Source organism: Microtus pennsylvanicus, chromosome X, assembly GCF_037038515.1.
Source record: "Microtus pennsylvanicus isolate mMicPen1 chromosome X, mMicPen1.hap1, whole genome shotgun sequence".
Lineage (NCBI taxonomy): Eukaryota > Metazoa > Chordata > Mammalia > Rodentia > Cricetidae > Microtus > Microtus pennsylvanicus.
Genome location: NC_134601.1, coordinates 32,711,642 through 32,731,778, shown reverse-complemented (window position 1 = coordinate 32,731,778; position 20,137 = coordinate 32,711,642). Strand labels below are relative to the sequence as shown.

The 20,137-nt window shown below is 39.3% G+C and overlaps 1 protein-coding gene across 2 annotated transcripts in view; it reads right to left on the bottom strand.

Moving 5' to 3' along the window:
• Radx (RPA1 related single stranded DNA binding protein, X-linked) overlaps positions 1-20,137 on the bottom strand; it is a 75,051-nt gene that overhangs the window by 12,763 nt on the left and 42,151 nt on the right. For both annotated transcript variants that reach the window (XM_075957661.1, XM_075957662.1), the window contains exon 11: positions 12,798-12,865. In XM_075957661.1, coding sequence (XP_075813776.1) covers positions 12,798-12,865 — 68 coding nt within the window. The remainder of the gene's footprint in view (positions 1-12,797; positions 12,866-20,137) is intronic.

The following is a 20,137-nucleotide window of genomic DNA, read 5'->3' as shown; positions in this document are numbered from 1 at the left end:
GGGTGTGTGAGCCCATGAGTGTGTTCGGAGGCCAAAGTTCAACATCAGCTAGCTTCCTCGATTGAGCTCCACCTTAGTTTTTTTTTAAATTTTATTAACTTTTTTTTTCACAGCAGCTATTTTGATAATATTCCCAGCCTCCCCTAACTCCTCCCAGAACACCTTTACCTTCTTAGTCACCTAACTTCAGGTTTCTCTCTCAAAAACAAACACCACCACAAAAAGCAAGGGGGAAAAAGCCTTGAAAATTAATGTTTTGATGTCCACCTTACTTTTCGAGACAGGATCTCTCATGAAACCTAGTCTACTGAGCTAGTTTGGTTGGCCAGTGAGTTCGGGGTACCTAGCCATCACATGCCGCCCTTTCCCACCACTGGGTTTCTTGTTGTGCGCTGCCGTGCCTCACTTTTTAACCCCCTGGAGATGCGAACTCAGGTCTCCACGCTTGAACAAACACTTTACTCACTGAGCCATTTCGCAGCCCAATTTAGATCTCTTCCAACCTGCCAGGGCATACCTGAAGTAAGTACCATACAAGAGTCCTGACCTCTGGTTTGGGTAACTTACTGAAGGCTGGAAAGCAGTTGGTATACCTTGGGAACGCTGTGAAGCAGACAAAGCACCTGCAGAAATCTGGAGCAAGGGACAGGAACTGAGATGGAAAAGTCTAAGGTCACGGAGGAAAAGTCTAAGGTCATGGAGGATAAGTCACCTTGAAATTTTGGTTTTGAAATTGGTGCATTCAAATCACACATGTATCTTAGGTCATTTGGAACAGGCTCTCTCTAAGTTGCAAACTCAAAAAAGCTCTAAGAGCTTAACTTTCACTTGAGGTTGCTCCAAAGGCTCCGTGAAGTCTAGCTAAGTCCTGAAGGAGGACCACAGCCCAGAACCAAACTGCTAAGGTAGGGGGGAAGTGGTATTTCACTTTAGCTTCTGTTGCTCCAAGAAACGTCTGTCAGGACAATAGATGGACATAGTTAAGGAAAAGAGAATTCTGTAGCTACATACAATGAATTTCAACCAAGAACTGGAGGAAGTCACTAGACAAAGGGACATTCGTAGTTTTCAAAAAAAAAAAAAAGCAGCAAATCTTATGGGGAAGAAAAAGCTGATTTGCATAGTCACTGCATCATAATATTCTAATGTTCAGTTTATAAGTAAGAAGCCAAAGCCTTACAAAGAAGAAGGTGAATATAATGCATTCAAAGGACAAAAACAAGTGAACAGTCACTGACAAGACCCGGACACTGGAATTGTAGTAAAAGTATTTTTAAACAAATGGCTCAAATGTGCTTTAAAAATGAAAAACTGAAAAATTGTTTAATGGGCTAAGTATAAAATAATAGCAATACAGGCAAAACTCAAAACCAAACCAGAGAAACAATACTTGAATCAATGGGAAAAAAACCCACAATAATAAAAACTAAAATAATAATCCACGGGGAAAAACAATAACAGAATAGGAGAATTTACTCTAGGGCTTCAATGGTATTTCTGAGAAGGCAGAAAGGGAATCAGCAAAATGGGAGGATGATTAAGGAGCAGAAATGAAAGGAAAGAAATGAAATGAAATGAAATGAAAGCAGAAATGAAAGTTAAAAAAACCAGAGCCCAGAGAACTGGTGTGGCAACATGAAGCTGATCACCACTGATATGATCAGGGTTATAAAAGAAGAAAAGGAAGAATGAGTTCTTGAAGAAATAATGGCCCTAGATGATACAGATTATAACAAAATGGGTGAAAGGCACGCCAAAAGAAAGACACACAAGAGCAAGGGAGAGGCAGCCTGGCAAGGACAAAAACGTGCTCTGCAGCAGAGTCCTCATAAAAGCCCCACGGGGCCAAAAGGCAAAGTGGTGATTTCGAAGACTGGGGAAAATGTTAAATAGGGATTCTATGTGGAGCAAAACATTACTTCAAGAATGAGTGCGAGATCAACACATTGTGAAGAGAGAATAGAAAATGAGGGATTTGGTTAGCACTCCATTTAACCTGCAAGGACTGCTAAAGGCATCAGGTGGACGTAAAAGGACACAGAGCTGTACAGAACCTTGATGATGTATCAAGAATAAAGACCTTGGGTAAAATTACCTTCATTGACAAATAGCAAAGTTCACATTGCTGTGATTTTAGTTCTTAACTCTGCTTGTTAATTTTCTATATGAAACCAATCACGTTTGATATGTATAAGACATAATTAAAAGCTGGGCAGTGGTGGCGCACCCCTTTAATCCCAGTACTCGGGAGGAGCAGAAAGGAAAGGAATAACAGGAAGATCTCCGTGAGTTCGAGGCCAGCCTGGTCTACAAGAGCTAGTTCCAGGACAGACTCCAAAGCTACAGAGAAACCTTTTCTGAATAAACAAAACCAAAACAAACAAACAAACAAAAACAACCACAAAAAAGAAAGAAAAAAGAAAAATGACATAATTAAATGTCAGGGAACACATAATGCACATAAGTATAATCTGTGATGACAAAAATATAAATAGTGGGGGATAGGAAAATATGTATAGAGCACAGTCTTTTTTTAATTATTTCTTTTTATTTTATGCACATTGGTGGTTTTTTTTCTTTCAAAGATTTATTTATTATGTATACAGAATTTCTTCCATGTGTGCCTGCAGGCCAGAAGACGGCACCAGATCTCATTATAGATGGCTGTGAGCCACCATGTGGTTGCTGGGAATTGAACTCAGGACCTCTGGAAGAGCAGCCAGTGCTCTTAACCACTGAGCCATCTCTTCAGCCCGAGCACAGTCTTTTTATACTGTTGAAAATAAGTTGTTCTTTTCCTAAAATTTTTCTAAGGCTCCTGTCTCCCAGTTCCGCATCCCTGGCTCCCACCATGATTCCCTTCACAAGGGGTCACTTCTCTGGCAATATGGAGGTGGATTGCCATCTCCCAGAAGGGCTTGGAAACACTCTCTTCTGAATCTCAGCATGCAGAGGATACCTGCCTTACAAGTCACCTGTGTGAAACCTAAACCGAGAGCCTGCCGTGGTGGCGTGTGCCTACAAACCCAGCCCTTGGGAAGCTGAGGTAGAAGGATTACAAGCCGGAGGCCAGCCTGGGGTACGTGGGAGTTCGTGACCAGCTGGTACACACTGAGGCCTTGCCTCACAAAATCCACCACCACTACCTAAGAGAGATTTTACAAATTCCTAGAAGAGAAAACAACCCTCAAAGTATTAGTAGTGCCTCTGTTTGTAATACTAAGTTATAAATAATTCTTATTTTTATGCTCCCCTGAATTTTCTATAATAAGCATTGGTTATTCACACCATGTGAACCATGCGTTTGTTCTCTTTAGCTTTCTGAACTGGTTCTTTCCATCACTTTGTTTTATGTAATGAAATATTATACAATAATAAAAATAACATTATAAAAATAAAAAAGAAAATAAGTTGTTGATTCAAGCTATGCCACTATAAATTTAGAATGTTAAATTTAATCTGTATGGTAACCATAAGTCAAACAGTTAGCGTTCCATATTTATGACTTATACAATTATAGATTCAATCAAACTTTGGATTAAAAGCACTTAAAAACAATTGCCCATATTGTACATGTACATACTCTTGTTGCTGCATTGGTCTATAGACAATACAGGGTAAAAAACTATATACTGAGCATTTATAGTGTACTAGATATTACAAATAATCTTGAGATGATTAAAGTATACAGGAAGATACACCTAGGTTAAAGTCAAATAGTACAACGTTTTATATAAGGAATTTGAACATATGAACATTTCGGTATCTGTGGGGTGTACTGGCGTCGAAACCGTGCATTCCCCAAGGTGCATATCTATCTTCAAATACACACATACGTGTACAGACAAGGAAATAATATAATAATCCAGATTGATTTATATGAACAAGCCACTTAAACACAGAGTAAGGCAGTAATGCAGGAAACGAGGAAAAAAAGCAAAGCATGATACATAGGAAACAAAAAAATTCAAATGTGCTCATCTTTCTCAGTTATAAAATTCAGTATAATCAAAGACTGTAATCAAAAGGCATAGCTTAGCAAGCAAGTGGAGAAAACAACACAAGCATTTGCTCCTCTAGCTAGAAAGACAATGTAGGTTGAAAGCAAAAGGACAGGATCCATTGCAAACACTAACCAGATGAGAACTAGGGTCGTTGTTAATAGCAGACCAACCAAATAGACTGTAAGCCAGCAACTCTTGTAAAAGATCAAAGAAATTATCTACTGAGAAGAGTCAATCATCAAATTATGTAATAATTATAAACATGATTTTTTTTAAAAAAGCAGATTGCCTAAGCTCAAGAGGAAAGCATTAATAGAATTGAGGGAGGCCATTTTACACTGGTAGCTGGAGATTTCAGTATATCATCTTGAATAATAGCTAGAGCATCTAGCTAGGAGATGAATAAGGAAAATGACGATTGAAGATTGTAAACGAAACAGAAAAGACATATATAGAATACTCCAACCCCCAGAAGTAAAGTACACATTCTTCTCAAGAATACATGAGATATTACCCAGAAAAAAAAAACATATGCTTGGCCACAAAACAATTCTCAATAGATTAAAAAAAACTTTCAAAATCTTCAAAGTAACTTTTCTAACTGCAACAGAATGAAGTTAGAAACCAATAATGGAGAAAAAAATAAGAGAATTCACAGATCTGTGCAAATGAAACAACACAGTCATAAGCAACAGGTCAAAGACAAAATTATAAAGGAAATCACAGTATCTCGGAGTGAATGAAAATGAAAAGACAGTATGAAGCCTAGGAGATGTGATGAGGTGCTGGTGGACCACTGACGCTTGGAGATGCTGATATTAAGAATTTCCAAATCAATAGGCCAACTTAATACTGTGAGGAATTAGAAAATAGTGTTTAGAGCAGACATGCAATAGAGAGTATAAAAATAAAAAACCCTAAACTGCTCTTTGAAAATATCAAAATTATCTTGTGTATATGTGTTCACATGTATGTGCATGCATGTGTGTGTATGTATGTATGTGCATATTCATGTGTGAAGTCAGAGGTCAAATGCTGGGTGTTCTCCTCAATCACTATCTTTTACCCTAATTTCAATTCTATTTTTATTGATTGATTGATTGTGTGTGTGTATGTATCTCTGTGTATGTATGCATGTGTGTATGTGTGTGTTCATCCTCATGAGGAGGTCCAAGGACAATTTAGAGGAGTTGATTCTCTCTTTTTATCATGTGAGCTGAGGAATTCAAAGTCAAGTCTTTACCTGTTGAGGCCATCTTGCCCTCCACCTTATTATTATAACTATTTTAACATTTATTTATTATTTTGAGAATTTGATAAGAGTAGTGAATTTACATCATTTCTACCTTACTGTCTCTTCCACCTTTTCCCACACCCCTTCCCTCCCACTCAAAATTCATGATCTCTTTGATCAATATAAATACACACATATATGTAAGAGCATACACACACATATATACATAAGTATATATATATATATATATATATATATATATATATATATATATATATATATACAACCTGCAGAGCTAATTTAGTGATGCTCATAGTGTGTGTGTGTGTGTGTGTGTGTGTGTGTGTGTGTGTGTGTGTGTATGTCAGTGTTTAGGGCTGAATACTAGGGATTGGATAACCGACTGGGGGCTCTTACATTCATAAGACTGATTCTCTCTTTCTCTTAGAAGCCATGGACCATAGTACTTCATTTTGGGGTGGGACCTGGTTTTCCTTTCCCCACCCATGTTGGAATGCCAACTGTCATTATCTTACTGGCCTAGAATTTAAAAAATAGGCTAGGTTGGCATGCCAGCAAGCCCCAGGGATCTTCCTGTTTTTGCCTACCAGGGCTGGGTATACACGTGCCTTGGGTCACACCTGTCTTTTTTTTTTTAATGTGTGTGCTAGAAATGAAAACCTTTGTTCACATACTTGCATAACAAACACTTTACCAAGTAAACTATCTCTTCAGCTTGAAGACTGTCCTTAGGTAGAGTGGCTAAGCAAAAAGAGAAGGCACAAATGACTAAACTCAGAGATGAAAGTGTGATTCTTTAGAGAAATAATATTGCGGTGGAATACTCTAAGTGATTATGTGCCAATAATCCAGATAATAGAACAGATGCTTTGTAGGAACAGATAAATGGCTGAAGTTTACCCACAAGACATAGACATTCTCATCAGACGTTTAACAAGTCAACACTGAACTAACAACCAAAACCTCATCAACAAGACAATAGAAACAGATGGCTTCACTAGTGAATTCTAGAAAACATTTAACAGCAGAACTGAGCTAGGGCATTGCTCAGTAGAGTCCTTGGCTAGTATGTGAGAGGCCTTAGGCTTAGTCCCTCGGTATAAAAAAATAAGCACAAATCCTCCAAATGATTATAAAACAGAAAATGCAGGAACACATCCTTTCCCATTCTACAAGGCCAGTATTACCAATACCAAAATCTGATAAAGGCACTCAAAAAATTACATACAATTATTCTTTAGCAATGTCTCTTAATACAGAAGCAGAATTATGAAAAATTATCAGCAAACCAATTTCAAAGGATTATTAACAAGATTCTGTGCCACAACCAAGTATGATTTATTTGAGAACTGTTTGAGTTGTTCAACATAAGGAAAGAAATATATCACATTAATTCAATGATGACAATACCAGGTAATTACCTCAAATGGTGTCAAAAGGCATTTAACAAAATCCAACACCCACTCATGATAAAAAGCACTTAGCTAACTAGGAATAGATGGGAACTTGCTTGAGTTGGCAATGGTACTTTATAAAAGATAAAAAAAATAAAATCTTTAATTAATGGGGAAACGAGAAAGTCCCTGTCTATGACTGTATCATCCTGAATGTGCATGTGAAAAAAATATCCCTGTGATCTTGCACAAAATAAGGTTTCTTACTTTCCTCATTGCTACTCAACACTGCCCTTTAAGAAAGAAAATGGGAGAGGTGGGAGGAGTCAAAGAGAAAGAGAGGGCTGGTAAGGTAAAGGCAAAAGCAAGTGCTACCAAGTCTGATGACCCGAGTTCAGTCCCTGAGACCTACATGTTAGAAGGAGATGCCTACTTTTAGAAGTTGTCAGAGGTCTATATATGAATAGTGACACCCACCCACACTCACATGTGCCATTTCAGACTCCACATGAGTAAATAAATATAACACGGAATTTAAAGATTCCAAATAAATGAAAGGAAGAGACCAATGGCCTCAAGTTGGAAAGGTACCGTAAGATTAGCCTGTCTGGGAGCTGGAGCAGTGGTTTTAGAACAGTGGCTACTCTTCCAGAGGATCCAGCTTCCATTGCCAGCATCCACATGCAAGCTCCCAACCATCTGTAACTCCAGTTCCAGGGGAATCGACGGCCTCTGCTAGCCCCTACAAACACTGCATGCATGTGGTGCACAGAATTACATGCTGGCAAAATATCCATCCATACACATACAAATAAAGAATTCTTTAAAACATTTCAAATGTCAACATTCTATTTGAGATTGGCTTCACTCTATAAAACTCAAAATCTTTAAAACAGTAACAACGTTACCCTTAACAACAACAAAATTACCCTTACTTGCAGATCATAGGATGCCATGTATAAGAAATCTGTCAGAATCAAGAGTAAAGTAATTCCAGCTAACAAAGTAATTTAGTTCATTGGCAGGATATAGGACCAAGGCACAAAAACCCATGTCTTGTGAATTCACATCCAGAAACCATAAAGATACTCCAATCAATGAACCAAAATCAATTATTGAGCAAATGAAGGGAACCAAAAACCAGTAAAAATAGACAATAAATATATGCAAATATATTCAACATCAGAGAATACAAATAAATGACACACTGAGATTCCATTTCATCACACTCAAAATAGCAATCATTAAGAAAATAAACAAGAAATGTTTATGAAAATGGGTGGCAGGAACTCTTCTTTGGTAGGACTATAACACAGTCAGTGTGGAACTAACTGAGGATGTTCATAAAAGAAAAACTATTTTACAAACCAGGTATCACAATTCTAGGCATATATGTGAAGGAATCAAACTCAGTATACAAGAGATACCTGTACAAACATGCTTATGTACAGAACTGTATCACATCCAAATTCATATATTTCAATTTTGTCAGTACATCACATGGTGATCATACATAAGAGATGAGGTCTTTAAAGAGGTGACTGACTATGAAACTATCAGTTTAGGTCTTAATTCAGATTGGTGTCCTTACATGAAGAGAAATCTTAAACACAGGTATGGATGTATACACACGGTGGAAACAGTATAAAGACAGCAAGATGGCCATGCACAAGCCAAGGAGAGGGGCCTCAGAAGAAACCTAACCTACGCCAAAGCTTTGTCTCCAGACTGTGTGTAAACAGATGTCGGCAGTTCTAATCATGGAGTTTATGGTATGTCATTATTTCAACCTTGCAAATGAACAGTTGCTTCTGATAGGAGTTTTCAGCCTCTTTATTGAGACAAAATGTGGGTACCTGAGGCTTAACGGTCACTCATCAATCTTCTACTTTCAATTTACATCACCATCTACATTGAATCAATTATATTTTCAAATGCATGTCTCATTTCATTTCTTGTTCTTCATTTTTTTAAAACTACTACTATATGTTCCTGGCCTTCATTATCACATCCCGGCTTCTTTGCCTCTAGAGTGGTTTTCTTTACACTTGCTCTCCCTATAGACGCCACAGTCGAGTCTTAAATGAAAACAAAACCAGGCCACTCTTTCTGTTTATTATCTTCAAATTCTTTGTCTTCATGTCTCTAAAGTCCAAGATTCTTCATATAATATCACATGTCCTTCATTGAGTTAATTTTTTGACATTTCTTTAGTTATTAGACTACTTTCTGCCGTTTGTTTTATGCTGCAACACACCAAAACTTTAACAGAGCCAGGAAGTGGTGGCGCACGCCTTTAATCTCAGCACTTAGGAGGCAGAGGCAGGCGGATCTCTGTGAGTTCAAGAGGTCTGGCCTACAGAGCAAGTTCCAGGACAGGCTCCAAAGATACACAGAGAAACCCTATCTCAATAAACCAGAAATGAAAAAAAAACCTTTAACAGTGCCCCAGACCTTAGTAGGCCCCCAGACCTTAGTTAGCACAACTGACTCCATGATGGAAGTACCACTCAGGCCATAAAACTCAGCACATAGATAGTACCTCCTGCCAAATTGAAAACAAAGACCTACTCCATCAAAGTCCATAGCTCTGTTAAAGTCTCTAAATGCACTAACCTTGCTTTTTGGCTTCTGTTGTCTTGTTTCTGGATAACTGCTCTTGTTAATTGGAGTATATTATCCCAGGTAATGCCTTGTCTGCCTAAAGGCTCAGCCTGAGAAAGGCTTGGTATAACACTGGGATCCTAAATGCCCAGTGTAGTTGCTGGCTGGCCAATAAAAAAATTCTATTAGCTTAACCCTGTGTCCAAGTAATCTTTTTGGTGGCTACCCCACAACAAAAACACTGTTGTATTTTGAATATTACATGAAATTTCTTAGTTTTGAACTTCTGCTAAAATTGATCTTTGCCTATATATCTGGTAATTTGTCAAAACTCCACTGATCTTTTATGAATTAAATATGTATTACATGGACACAAGTTTCTCAGGCCTATTTTTATTTTTCCTAAAGAAAACAGAAACTAATGCAGCATCAATATACTTACTAACCAGAATTATCTAGGTTTTAACTCATGTTTGTTATAGCTGCGAAAGTATTTTAATGTTTTCCTTTTTTTTGAGTTTTTTCTTTTGTTTGTTTTTTGTTTGTTTGTTTGTCACTCTGTAGACCAGGCTGGCGTAGAACTCACAGAGATCTGCTTGCCTTTGCCTCCCGAGGGCATGCTCCACCATCGCCCCACATATTTTAATGGTTTAAATTTATTTTTGCTGTGGAAAAATTTCAAATGTACTAAAGCTGGCCTGCAGGCCTGTCAGCGGGACATCTCAATCACTAGTTGATTTAGGATAGGAAAGGTCTTGAATGCCAGCAAGGAAGTGTGCCAGTGAGCAGCGTTTCTTTCTCGTCTTTGCTTCAATCCCTGCTTCCAGGTACCTATCCTGTGCTACTTCCCTGGCTTACTTCCATGATGGATTATAACCTGTAAGCTGAAACCCCAAGTCTCTTTTGTTTATGGTGTTTATCAGAGCAACAGACAACAAACTAGAACAATTACTGAGCTATGCTCACAGCCTCCAGAAATAAGCATTTTTAAAAAGGATTGATTATTTTAAGTATAGAGAGGCATAAATACCCCCAAATTCAGCTAGAGAGACGCTTCAGTGTGTGTGCTGGCTAGATTGTTGTTTTCTTTTGGTCAACTTGACAGAACCTAGGGTCGTCTTGGAAGAAGGTATCTTACTTGAGAATATGCTTCTATAGGATTGGCCTGTAGGAAAGTCTGTAGATCATCTTCTTGGTTGATGATCATGTGGCAGGACCTTGATCACATTAGGCAGTGCCACCCCCGAGATGGTGGTCCTGGGTGATTTCAGAAGTCAGGCTGTCCAAGTCAGTAAGCAGAATTTCTTTACGGCTCCTGCACCAGCTCTTGCCGCAACTACTCCAGATGCTAGACTACAAATTATAAGATGAAATAATCCTTTCCTTCCCAACTTTCGGTTATGGTGTTTTATCACAGCAGTCGAAGCCCTTACTAACACAGTGAGGCAAGCATTACCCATACAGACGCGAAGATAAAATTTCCATGAACCAAGTAAAGCACGTGTCTGTGATCGCAGTGCTATGGAAGGAGAAAGAGGAGATGCCTGGGATGTTCAGAACCCAGATAGCCTGGTGTCTATAGTGACAAACAATGAAGAGATCCTGCCTCAAGGTGGATGGTGAGGACTTACACTCAAAGTTCTACTCTGAGTTCCACATACTATAGCACAAAAGGATCTGTACACACACTCATGAGGACACATACACACTCACAGATCACACACACACACACACACACACACACACACACACACACACACACACACACAGTATCAACATTTTGTATCATGTAACAATCAATAAAAACCATACCAAAAAAAAAACCCTATAGACCAGTTTACTGACACACCATAGTTAAGAAAGGAAATGTCCACAAAATGACAGTCCCACCTTTGTCTGGGTGGAGAACTGAAATAAAATTCACACCAAAAGGCAAGATGGAGTTAAAAGGCTAAAATGTTAAATCCAGAGAGACGATCCCTTGGTTTAGGATTCTACTGAAGGCAAATAATTCTAATGGCATTCTACCAGTATGAAATTATATTACGAAATCACTTCAGAAACCAACCCTAAGCTCAAACTAGTTGACCCAATAGCAAAGAAAAGAAAGAGGACATGCTTAGAACACTGCATTTGACCTCTCCTCCCTTGAAAGTACCCTACATGGTAAAATAAAACCAAAACAAACAAGAAAACAAACAAACAAAAGACTTACTTAAATTTACCTATTCTGACTGTCAATTTAAATCAAGCCTACTTAACCTAAACTCCCATGTTAACTAAAAAAACTTGTTTGCTGTTACTAAAGGAACAACTTATAATTATTTTCTTCTGGTTACTTTTACTCAGATAATCATTAGCCCATTTATTGATACAAATGATCTTTTCCTAGTAGTGCTATTGGATAGCAGGACAGAATTAAAAGGGAACATCAAGACAAAAATGCTGATGAAAGTCACTCTTAAGGTAGAGAAAAACTGCTTTTGTTTTGAAGTGACAACGGTTACCTTTTCAGTGTGTGTACAAGAGCACCTCCAAATGGACAGAAGGGTGCATGTTCCTACATGTGCTAAATGGGAGACAGTTTCTTTTGTTAACAAGGAACATATTTTGTGAGCTTTTCTAGAACTGTAGTTTATAACAGATATTCAGAAAATATTGTTGGCTAGTAATCAAATAATGCGACATCTGAATTTTTCTAGCAAGATGAATAATACTATATATACTCATTGCTCAACTGCCTTTTTGAACACATTTTTTTTCTTTCAAGTGTTGCTGATTCTTGGAACATCACTCGTAAGATGAGTTTAAAACATGCTAGGTATATAGATGTATACATATTTCTTTTAGTTGAACAATCGCTTCACTGTTAGCAGCATATAGGATCACAAGCACAAACTTATCACACGGCCATGGTCATAAGACTCTCTGATGAGATTGTGACCACTTCCCTTGCACACATACTTGTCCTCCTTCCTGAAGGTATCGACCTTAACCTTCCTTTCTGCTTGTCAGTGTTATCTGCATTGTGTCTGGGGTTAATCTATTCCTCTTATCATTTTAATACATGGTAGCTGTTCAGATAATATAAATTTAAGAAAAATGGACTAACATACAATCATACACATTTATGGGATTCAATGAAATGCTTAAATGTATGTATACAATATGTAATTATGAGACCAGGGTAACTGGAAGATCTATCACCTCATAAACTTAGCATTTGTATTTGTAGCCATTTGTAATCTTGTCTAGGTATTATAAAATACACAATTAAACGTCAACTATCATTACCTTAATGTGCTATAGAATACTACAAGTAATTTCTGTTAATTATCTACTGATAGCTTATAAGCATTTTATCTCCATGCTTGGATTCTTGTTCCCGGAGTCTGGCAGACATGATGGCAGTACCACTTTACAAGATGACTTAAACTAATATGAAACACTTCATCTTTTGCTAGTAAAATCAAATACTAAAGAGTATGCAACTGAGTTCCATAACTTTTAAAAGGAATAATAACAAAAACAGCAACATACGTCGTAAGGGTACGTAGTGTTTGCTTCTCTTAGCTTGTGCAGAAGAATGTCGCTGAAGTACAGGAACCCTGCAAAGGATACAAAAATAAAGATAACCACAAATTATAAAAAAGAGACTTAGATGGAAAAAAAATCCATTTGAGTCTATTCAAAATTTATTTTAATTCAATACATTTCTTAAAGTAATACATTAAATATACATATAATTACCAAAATCCATATATGATATAGTTCAAAACACTGAAATGGAGCTAAATTTTATTATAAAAGAAAACATTTAACTTCATTATATATCAGCTAAAGATGGAAGCACTTTTATTCTCTTATGGGAAACTTCAAAATGAGTTCTCATGTTTTCAGCAGTTTTATAAAACAACCTTTCCTATTCTCCTCCTTCACACTATAGTCTGTTCATTTCCTACTACTGCAGATCCATGTTAATTTCTTTCAGCAAGGAACTGCTCTCTGCCTCTTCTGCTCTATTAGCTCTTGTTTGTCTTTTAAACTTTAACCCAATTATTATTTTTTATAGAATCCTCCCCTCATTTTTAGTCAGGGATAACTGATCCTTTTGTATGTTGTGACAGTACCAGAATAGACAGAAAAAACCAGTGTAGGTTGATGCTGTCCTCTGGGCATGACATGGTCATTGTCCTCCTGAACGATCAGCAGCTGGTATTACTAAAGATAGTGCAAGACTGGGCTCACTGATGTTCCTTCATAGAGGGAGGAGGCTGAAGAGGTCCTAGCTCTTCCCAAAATTCTGTAGGCAGTTAACAGTTGCTAGGAAGGGGGGCGGTTCTTCAGTGGTGTAGCTGCTTATAAGCTCCCCAAATCCCAGTAAATGAACCCTTACCTATGCTCTTGTAAACAATCCTAATCAAACCCATTGATGCAACAAGCTGGGCCTGGGAAGAATCATTACTTTGGGACAGATGTATTTTTATCTACCCAGAAAATGTTTACCCAACATAAACATAAGGAGAAGCACCATTGGCTCTGTTGTGAGCTATGAGACATACAAAATGAAGCTAAGCCATCTGAAGGTGGAGTGTCTGTGTGGAGAACCCTGGCATGGTTGTCCTTCCTGGTGGGGTATGGAATGGTGTACCTTCCTGTTTTAGTAGCCCTGGCACTGTCCCTGCTATGGGTGAAATGACATGCCACTAAGGCTACTGCATTGGAAGGTGGGGTTCCCCTGGAGAATTCCAGAGTGACTGCTTTTCTTATGTGGTATGGAATGCAAAACTCCTTAATGGATGGCATCTATCATGTGAGATGTCCCTTAAATGGCTGATGAAGGATATACTATAATCCACAAAAATAGCATATATGGGACAGGGTCTTATGTAAGCTGGGGTGTCAGTTGTGTGCCCTTTGCTTCGGGCAATAAGGCAAGTAATTGAGTTCAAAACTAGGATGACTGCATATGAAATGAAGGAAATGTAAGAAAAACCATGTGGATGCAATCTCCTGTACTAGCCACTGAATTAGCAGGAAAAATAAAAGATAGAGGGAGAAAGGGGAGAGCTGAATAGGATAGAGGAATTGGCTTGCCATTTCTTACTGGGACATAAAGAAAAGAGTACCAATTATATATGTGCAAATAGCCTCTCTTGGGACACCTAAACTTGGATTCCATGGGAAGAATTGGACAATGAGGAGGGACAAAATGAGACAGACATGATGCAAGATACCTCTCAGATCTGACCTTTAGTACAGAGGAAGGGAAAACATGAAGAATATAGAGGGGGCTTAATAATGATCCAGTAAAGTGAACTACTATAATCAGGGAATAGCCTGACTATGAACTATACATCTTTCTACAGGTCAAAGGCTACATAATGAGGGAAATAATTCCCTGATCAACTGACTTATAAGAGCCCCTAGAGACACTTGATTATCACTAGTTGATGTCCCCATGAACATCAAGGACCAGAAGACAATAGAAGGACCAGCATTAATGACAAAAATGAGGAGACACAAGCAGTCTCATGTGAAGTTCACTGGGCTGGATAGGATTGCATTCACAGAACAGCCAAGGAAGGGGTTGATTCAACAGGGACCTTGGGACTAGAATGGTGGCTTTGCTGAACCCCAAGGTGGCACACAGTTTTTGAGAGCAGAGAGACTGAATGACTTAGATTGGCATGTACATCAGGTTTCTAAGGTGCTAAAGCACCGAAGAGGACTTAAGAAAGGCAAAAGCAGACTAAAGTACTTTTCCAGGTCATTCAAAAGTGAATGTGGTAAGATGTGGGTTAAACCAGTGTTTCGAAGGAAAAGTGTGACAGGAAGCCAAATTCAATTATTGTGAGCCCTGAGAATGTTTTTATGCCTGAATAAAAGTTAATGAAGGCATAGTGATAGAGCAATGCAGGCGAGCAAGACCGTGCTTGTCTCAGGAGTGCAGTTAGCCTCCAGAACAGCACACTTGTCTTCTGTAAGAAAGGGTACCGGGAGTGAAAACTGTTTGTCCCGCTCAAGGCCCTCTCAGGTGTGGTCAGCTGAAAGTTGGCCAGATGCAAGGAGCCTGTGAGGGAACAGTAGGCAGTCTTGACCCTGGGTGAGTCAGAGCAAAGAAAGCCAGCCCTGGCCTATGGCTGGAGCTGGGGATATGCGGAGCATCCTGTGGCAGCACCCCAAGATGAGGTAGTTGGATGGCTCACTGAGAATGACTGTGGATTACGGAGGGCTGGTGAAAGTAGTGCCTCCCATCTGTGCCAGAGAATCGCAATTGTTTCAGGGAACAACTGACAGATGTGATGGAATACTTTCTTCACATTTGCCTTAACTTCTCGCTTCTGAGATAAACAGGCCTTTGGAATGGTAGGTGGTGGGCCTTCAAAGACCTTGCTCACACTTTGCAAGACAATTCTGGGTTGTAGACGCTATAATGCTAACCACTGAGTTTTGTAGATTTAGAAAAGCATTCTGAAATCCATTAAAGCACACCTGAAGGAGGAAGGACAGAAGAGTAGTTCATAAAGGGCACAGAAGTTACGTATCCTCTAGACTTCAACATGTTGACAAATGAAAATAGACCCATATCTATTACCATGCACAAAACTCAGGTCCAAATGGATCAAAGACCTTAACATAAAGGCAGCCACACTGAACTTTATAGAAAAGAAAGTGGGAAGTACACTTGAATGCACTGGCACAGGAGACCACTTCATTAATATAACCCCAGCAGCACAGACACTGAGAGAAACAATTAATAAATGGGACCTCCTGAAACTGAGAAGCTTCTGTAAAGCAAAGGACATGGTCAACAAGACAAAACGACAGCCTACAGAATGGGAAAAGATTTTCACTAACCCCACATCATACAGAGGTCTGATCTCCAAAATATACAAAGAACTCAAGAAATTGGTCATCAAAAGAACACATAATCTAATAAAAAATGGAGTACAGACCCAAACGGAGAGCTCTCAACAGAGGAATCTAAAATGGCTGAAAGACACTTACGGAAATGTTCAACATCCTTAGTCATCAGAGAAATGCAAATCAAAACAACTCTGAGATTCCATCTTACACTTGTAAGAATGACCAAGATCAAAAACACTGATGACAACTTATGCTGGAGAGGTTGTGGGGGAAAGAGAACACTCCTGCATTGCTGGTGGGAATCCAAGCTGGTATAACACCTTTGGATGTCAGTATGGTGATTTCTCAGACTATTAGGAAACAACCTTCCTCAAGACCCAGTAACATCACTTTTGGGTATACATCCAAAGGATGCTCAATTGTGCCACAAGGACATGTGCTCAGCTATGTTTATAACAGCTTTGTTTGTCATAGCTAGAACCTGGAAGCAACCTAAATGCCCTGCGACCGAAGAATGGATAAGGAAAATCTGGTTCATTTACTCAACGGAGTACTACACAGCAGAAAAAAATGACAGCTTGAATTTTGCGGGCAAATGGATGGAGCTAGAAAACATGATTTTGAGTGAGGTAACCCAGACACAGAAAGACAATTATCATATGTACTCACTCATAAGTGGTTTGTAAACATAAAGCAAAGAAAACCAGATCACAATCCCAGAGAACCTAGCCAACAATGAGGACCCTAAGAGGGACACACATCTAATCTACATGGGAAGTAGAAAAAGACAAGATCTCCTCCATAAATTGGGAACATGGGCACCTTGGGAGAGGGTTAAAGGGGAGGGGAGAGGCCAGGAGGGGAGAAGAGAAAAATGTAGAGCTCAATAAAAATCAATAAAAAAATTAAAAATGTGCTACTTTTACACAATGGAGTATTACTCAGTGGTAAAAAAAAAACAATGACACCGTGAAATTTGCAGGCAAATGGATGGAACTAGAAAAAAAAATCATCCTCAGTGAGGTAACCCAGACACAGAAAGACAAACACAGTATGTACTCACTCAGAAGTGGTTATTAGATGTAAAGCAAAGGATAATCAGGTTAAAATCCACAGCCCCAGAGAAGCTAGGTAACAAGGAGGACCCTAAGAGGGACTCATGGATTCCCCTGGGATGGGGAAATAGACGAGATCTGGGTAAACTGGGATGGGGGCTGAGTAGAGGGTAATGGGTTGGTGGAGTTGGGGGCAGGACAGAGGGGATGAGTAATAAAAGAGCTATCTTGATAGAGGGGTCTATTATGGGGTTAGGGAAAAACTTGGTGCCAGGGAATCTCCCAGGAATCCATAAGGATGACTCCAGCTATGACTCCTAGGAATAATGGAGAAGGTACCTGAACTGGCCTTCCCCTGACAGCAGATTTGTGACTACCCTAATTGTCAACAGAGAGCCTTCATCTGGTAACTGATGGAAGCAGATGCAGAGATCCACAGCCAAGCACTGGGCCAAGTTCTGAGAGTCCAGCTGACAAGAGGGAGGAGGGATTGTATGAGCCAGGGGGTTAAGACCACGATGAGGAATGCAGAGACAGCTGAGCTGAGCTAATGGGAGCTCATGGACTCCGGACTGACAGCTAGGGAGTCTACATGGGACCGACCTAGGCCCTCTGCTTCTGAGTGACAGTTGTGTAGCTTCGTCTGTTTGTGGGGCCCCTAGCGGTGGGTTCAGAACCTGTGCCTGCAGTATAAGCTGGCTCTTTGGAACCAATTTCCCATGCAGGGATGCCTCACCCAGCCTGATGTAGGAGGAGGAGCTTGGTCCTGCCTCTGTGTGATATGACATGCTTTGTTGACTCCCATGGGAGGCCTGCCCCTTTCTGAATGGAGGAGGAGGGGGAGGGAATGGGAAGAGAGGAGGGAGGGGAGACTGTGCTTGGTATGTAAAATACATGAAAAAAATTAATTAAAAAGAAGAAAATAGGTTAGCTATTTGAGGGTACTGGGGTATGGGAAGGATTGGAAGGAGAGTTACCTGGGAGAGACAGGAAAAAGGAAAGGGAGAGAAGAAAGTGATGAATTCTATTTTAATTTAAAATTTATTAAAAAAGAATATAAGATACAGAGGACTGGGTGGAGGATTGTGGAATATTGTCCTTCAGACATGGCTGCCCATTGCTCTCTTGAGCTTTCAATAGATGGAATTACTGCAGGATTGCTACCCAATAATCGTTCTACTAATGTTCATTGCTAGACGGTAGGGGCAGAGGTTCAAAGGGTGGTATTCATGAAGTCACAAGTCTACCTAAGAATGTCTAAGAAGTTATCAGTTGGCTGGGAGGAGAGGGTTTTTTCTTCAGTGTTTAATGAATTACAAGCAACCCCTTACACATGTTCCTGTAAGTAGGCCTTCTTCACTCATCTCCCTTCCTGTAAGAAACCCTAACTAAACTCACTGGTTCACCTAGAAAGACCTAACTGATAATTCGTTTAATCTACTGTTGGTGCCTTATATGGGGTGAAAAGATGTTTGTTCATTGATCTAAAAAGTATCCATCCAACAAATGTCTATCAGAACAAACAATACTTTACTCAGATTACAAGTTTGTAAATGAATCTAGTATTTAAGATTAAGTTTTCTATGAGAACACTGACTATATTTAGTTTTGTAACACCATATAGTAGTTGCCAAACAGCTGTTTATTGAACAGAAATGGATTAAAAGGGAAACATCTTATATTAAAGGAAAGGAGAATCACAATTTTATAAAGAAATATTTCAGCCAGGCCGTGGTGGCACATACCTTGCCTTTAATCCCAGCACAGAGGAGGCAGAGGCAGGCGGATCTCTGTGAGTTTGAGGCCAGCCTGGTCTACAAGAGCTGGTTCCAGGACAGGCTCCAAAGCGACAGAGAAACCCGATCTCGAAAAAAACCAAAAAAACAAAACAACACAAAAAAAGAGAAATATTTCCATTTGATTCTTGCAACAGTTTGTGATGAGGAAATATTGCTTCATTTCCAAAATTAAAGGAAACAATAAACACTATTGTTATTTTCTTTGGGTGCCCCTCTCCAGACGTGGAAGGTAACTCCCTATTCCTGAACACACCACGTACTTCAGATATAGGGCTCAGAGTTCGCTGAACTGAATCTAACTTGAAAGCCTCCTGCCTGAGGACTAGCTTTCATGGTACCAGAAGGCCCCATGCAAGCTTCCAAAGGAGGGAGGCTACCAACAGTCCTATCCAGCTATGTTGTCTATGAAACAGAGCAATGACCGGCATGGCAGGATAACTCTAAAGGGATAGTAGTGGCTTCAGTACCTTGGCAGTAACCAACAGTTCTCTAATTGGACTGAAGACCTGCTTGCCAAGTGGGAAATCATAACTGGTACTGGAAACCTAACCCAGGGTGTTGTGGAATATTAGTTGAAGATGTGCTACATTTGTTTATGCTATGGAACATGTGTTTTTTATGCTGCAAAGACAGGTTGCATTCTTTTATGTTGCATTTGTTTAACTCTGTGAAGCTATGTTATTTTGCTTGGTTAAAACACCTGATTGGTCTAATAAAGAGTTGGATGGCCAATAGCTAGGCAGGAGGTTGGATAGGCAGGGCTGGCAGGCAGAGAGAATATTAGGAGGAGAAATTTGGATCAAGGAGGAGGAGAATAGGACTCCAGGAGTCAGTAACCCAGCTATACAGCAAGCCATGGAGTAAGAAGCAAAGAAAGGTGTACAGACTAGAGAACGATTAAAGCCAGAGGCAAAGGGGAATGGGATAATTTAGGTTATGAAAAGTTGGCTAGAAATCTGGCATTCATAAGTAAGAATAAGCCTCTGTGTGTTTATTTGAGAGCTGGGTGGCGGGTCCCAAAAGAGCAAAGAGTAAGAAAAAACCCAACTACATCAGGACCAGTGAACTCATGGGTCTTTGAAGAAAACCTACAACGGCCATTCTGCTAAGCTAATATAATATGTAGTTGCATTATATTAATAATTTGTGCTTATAC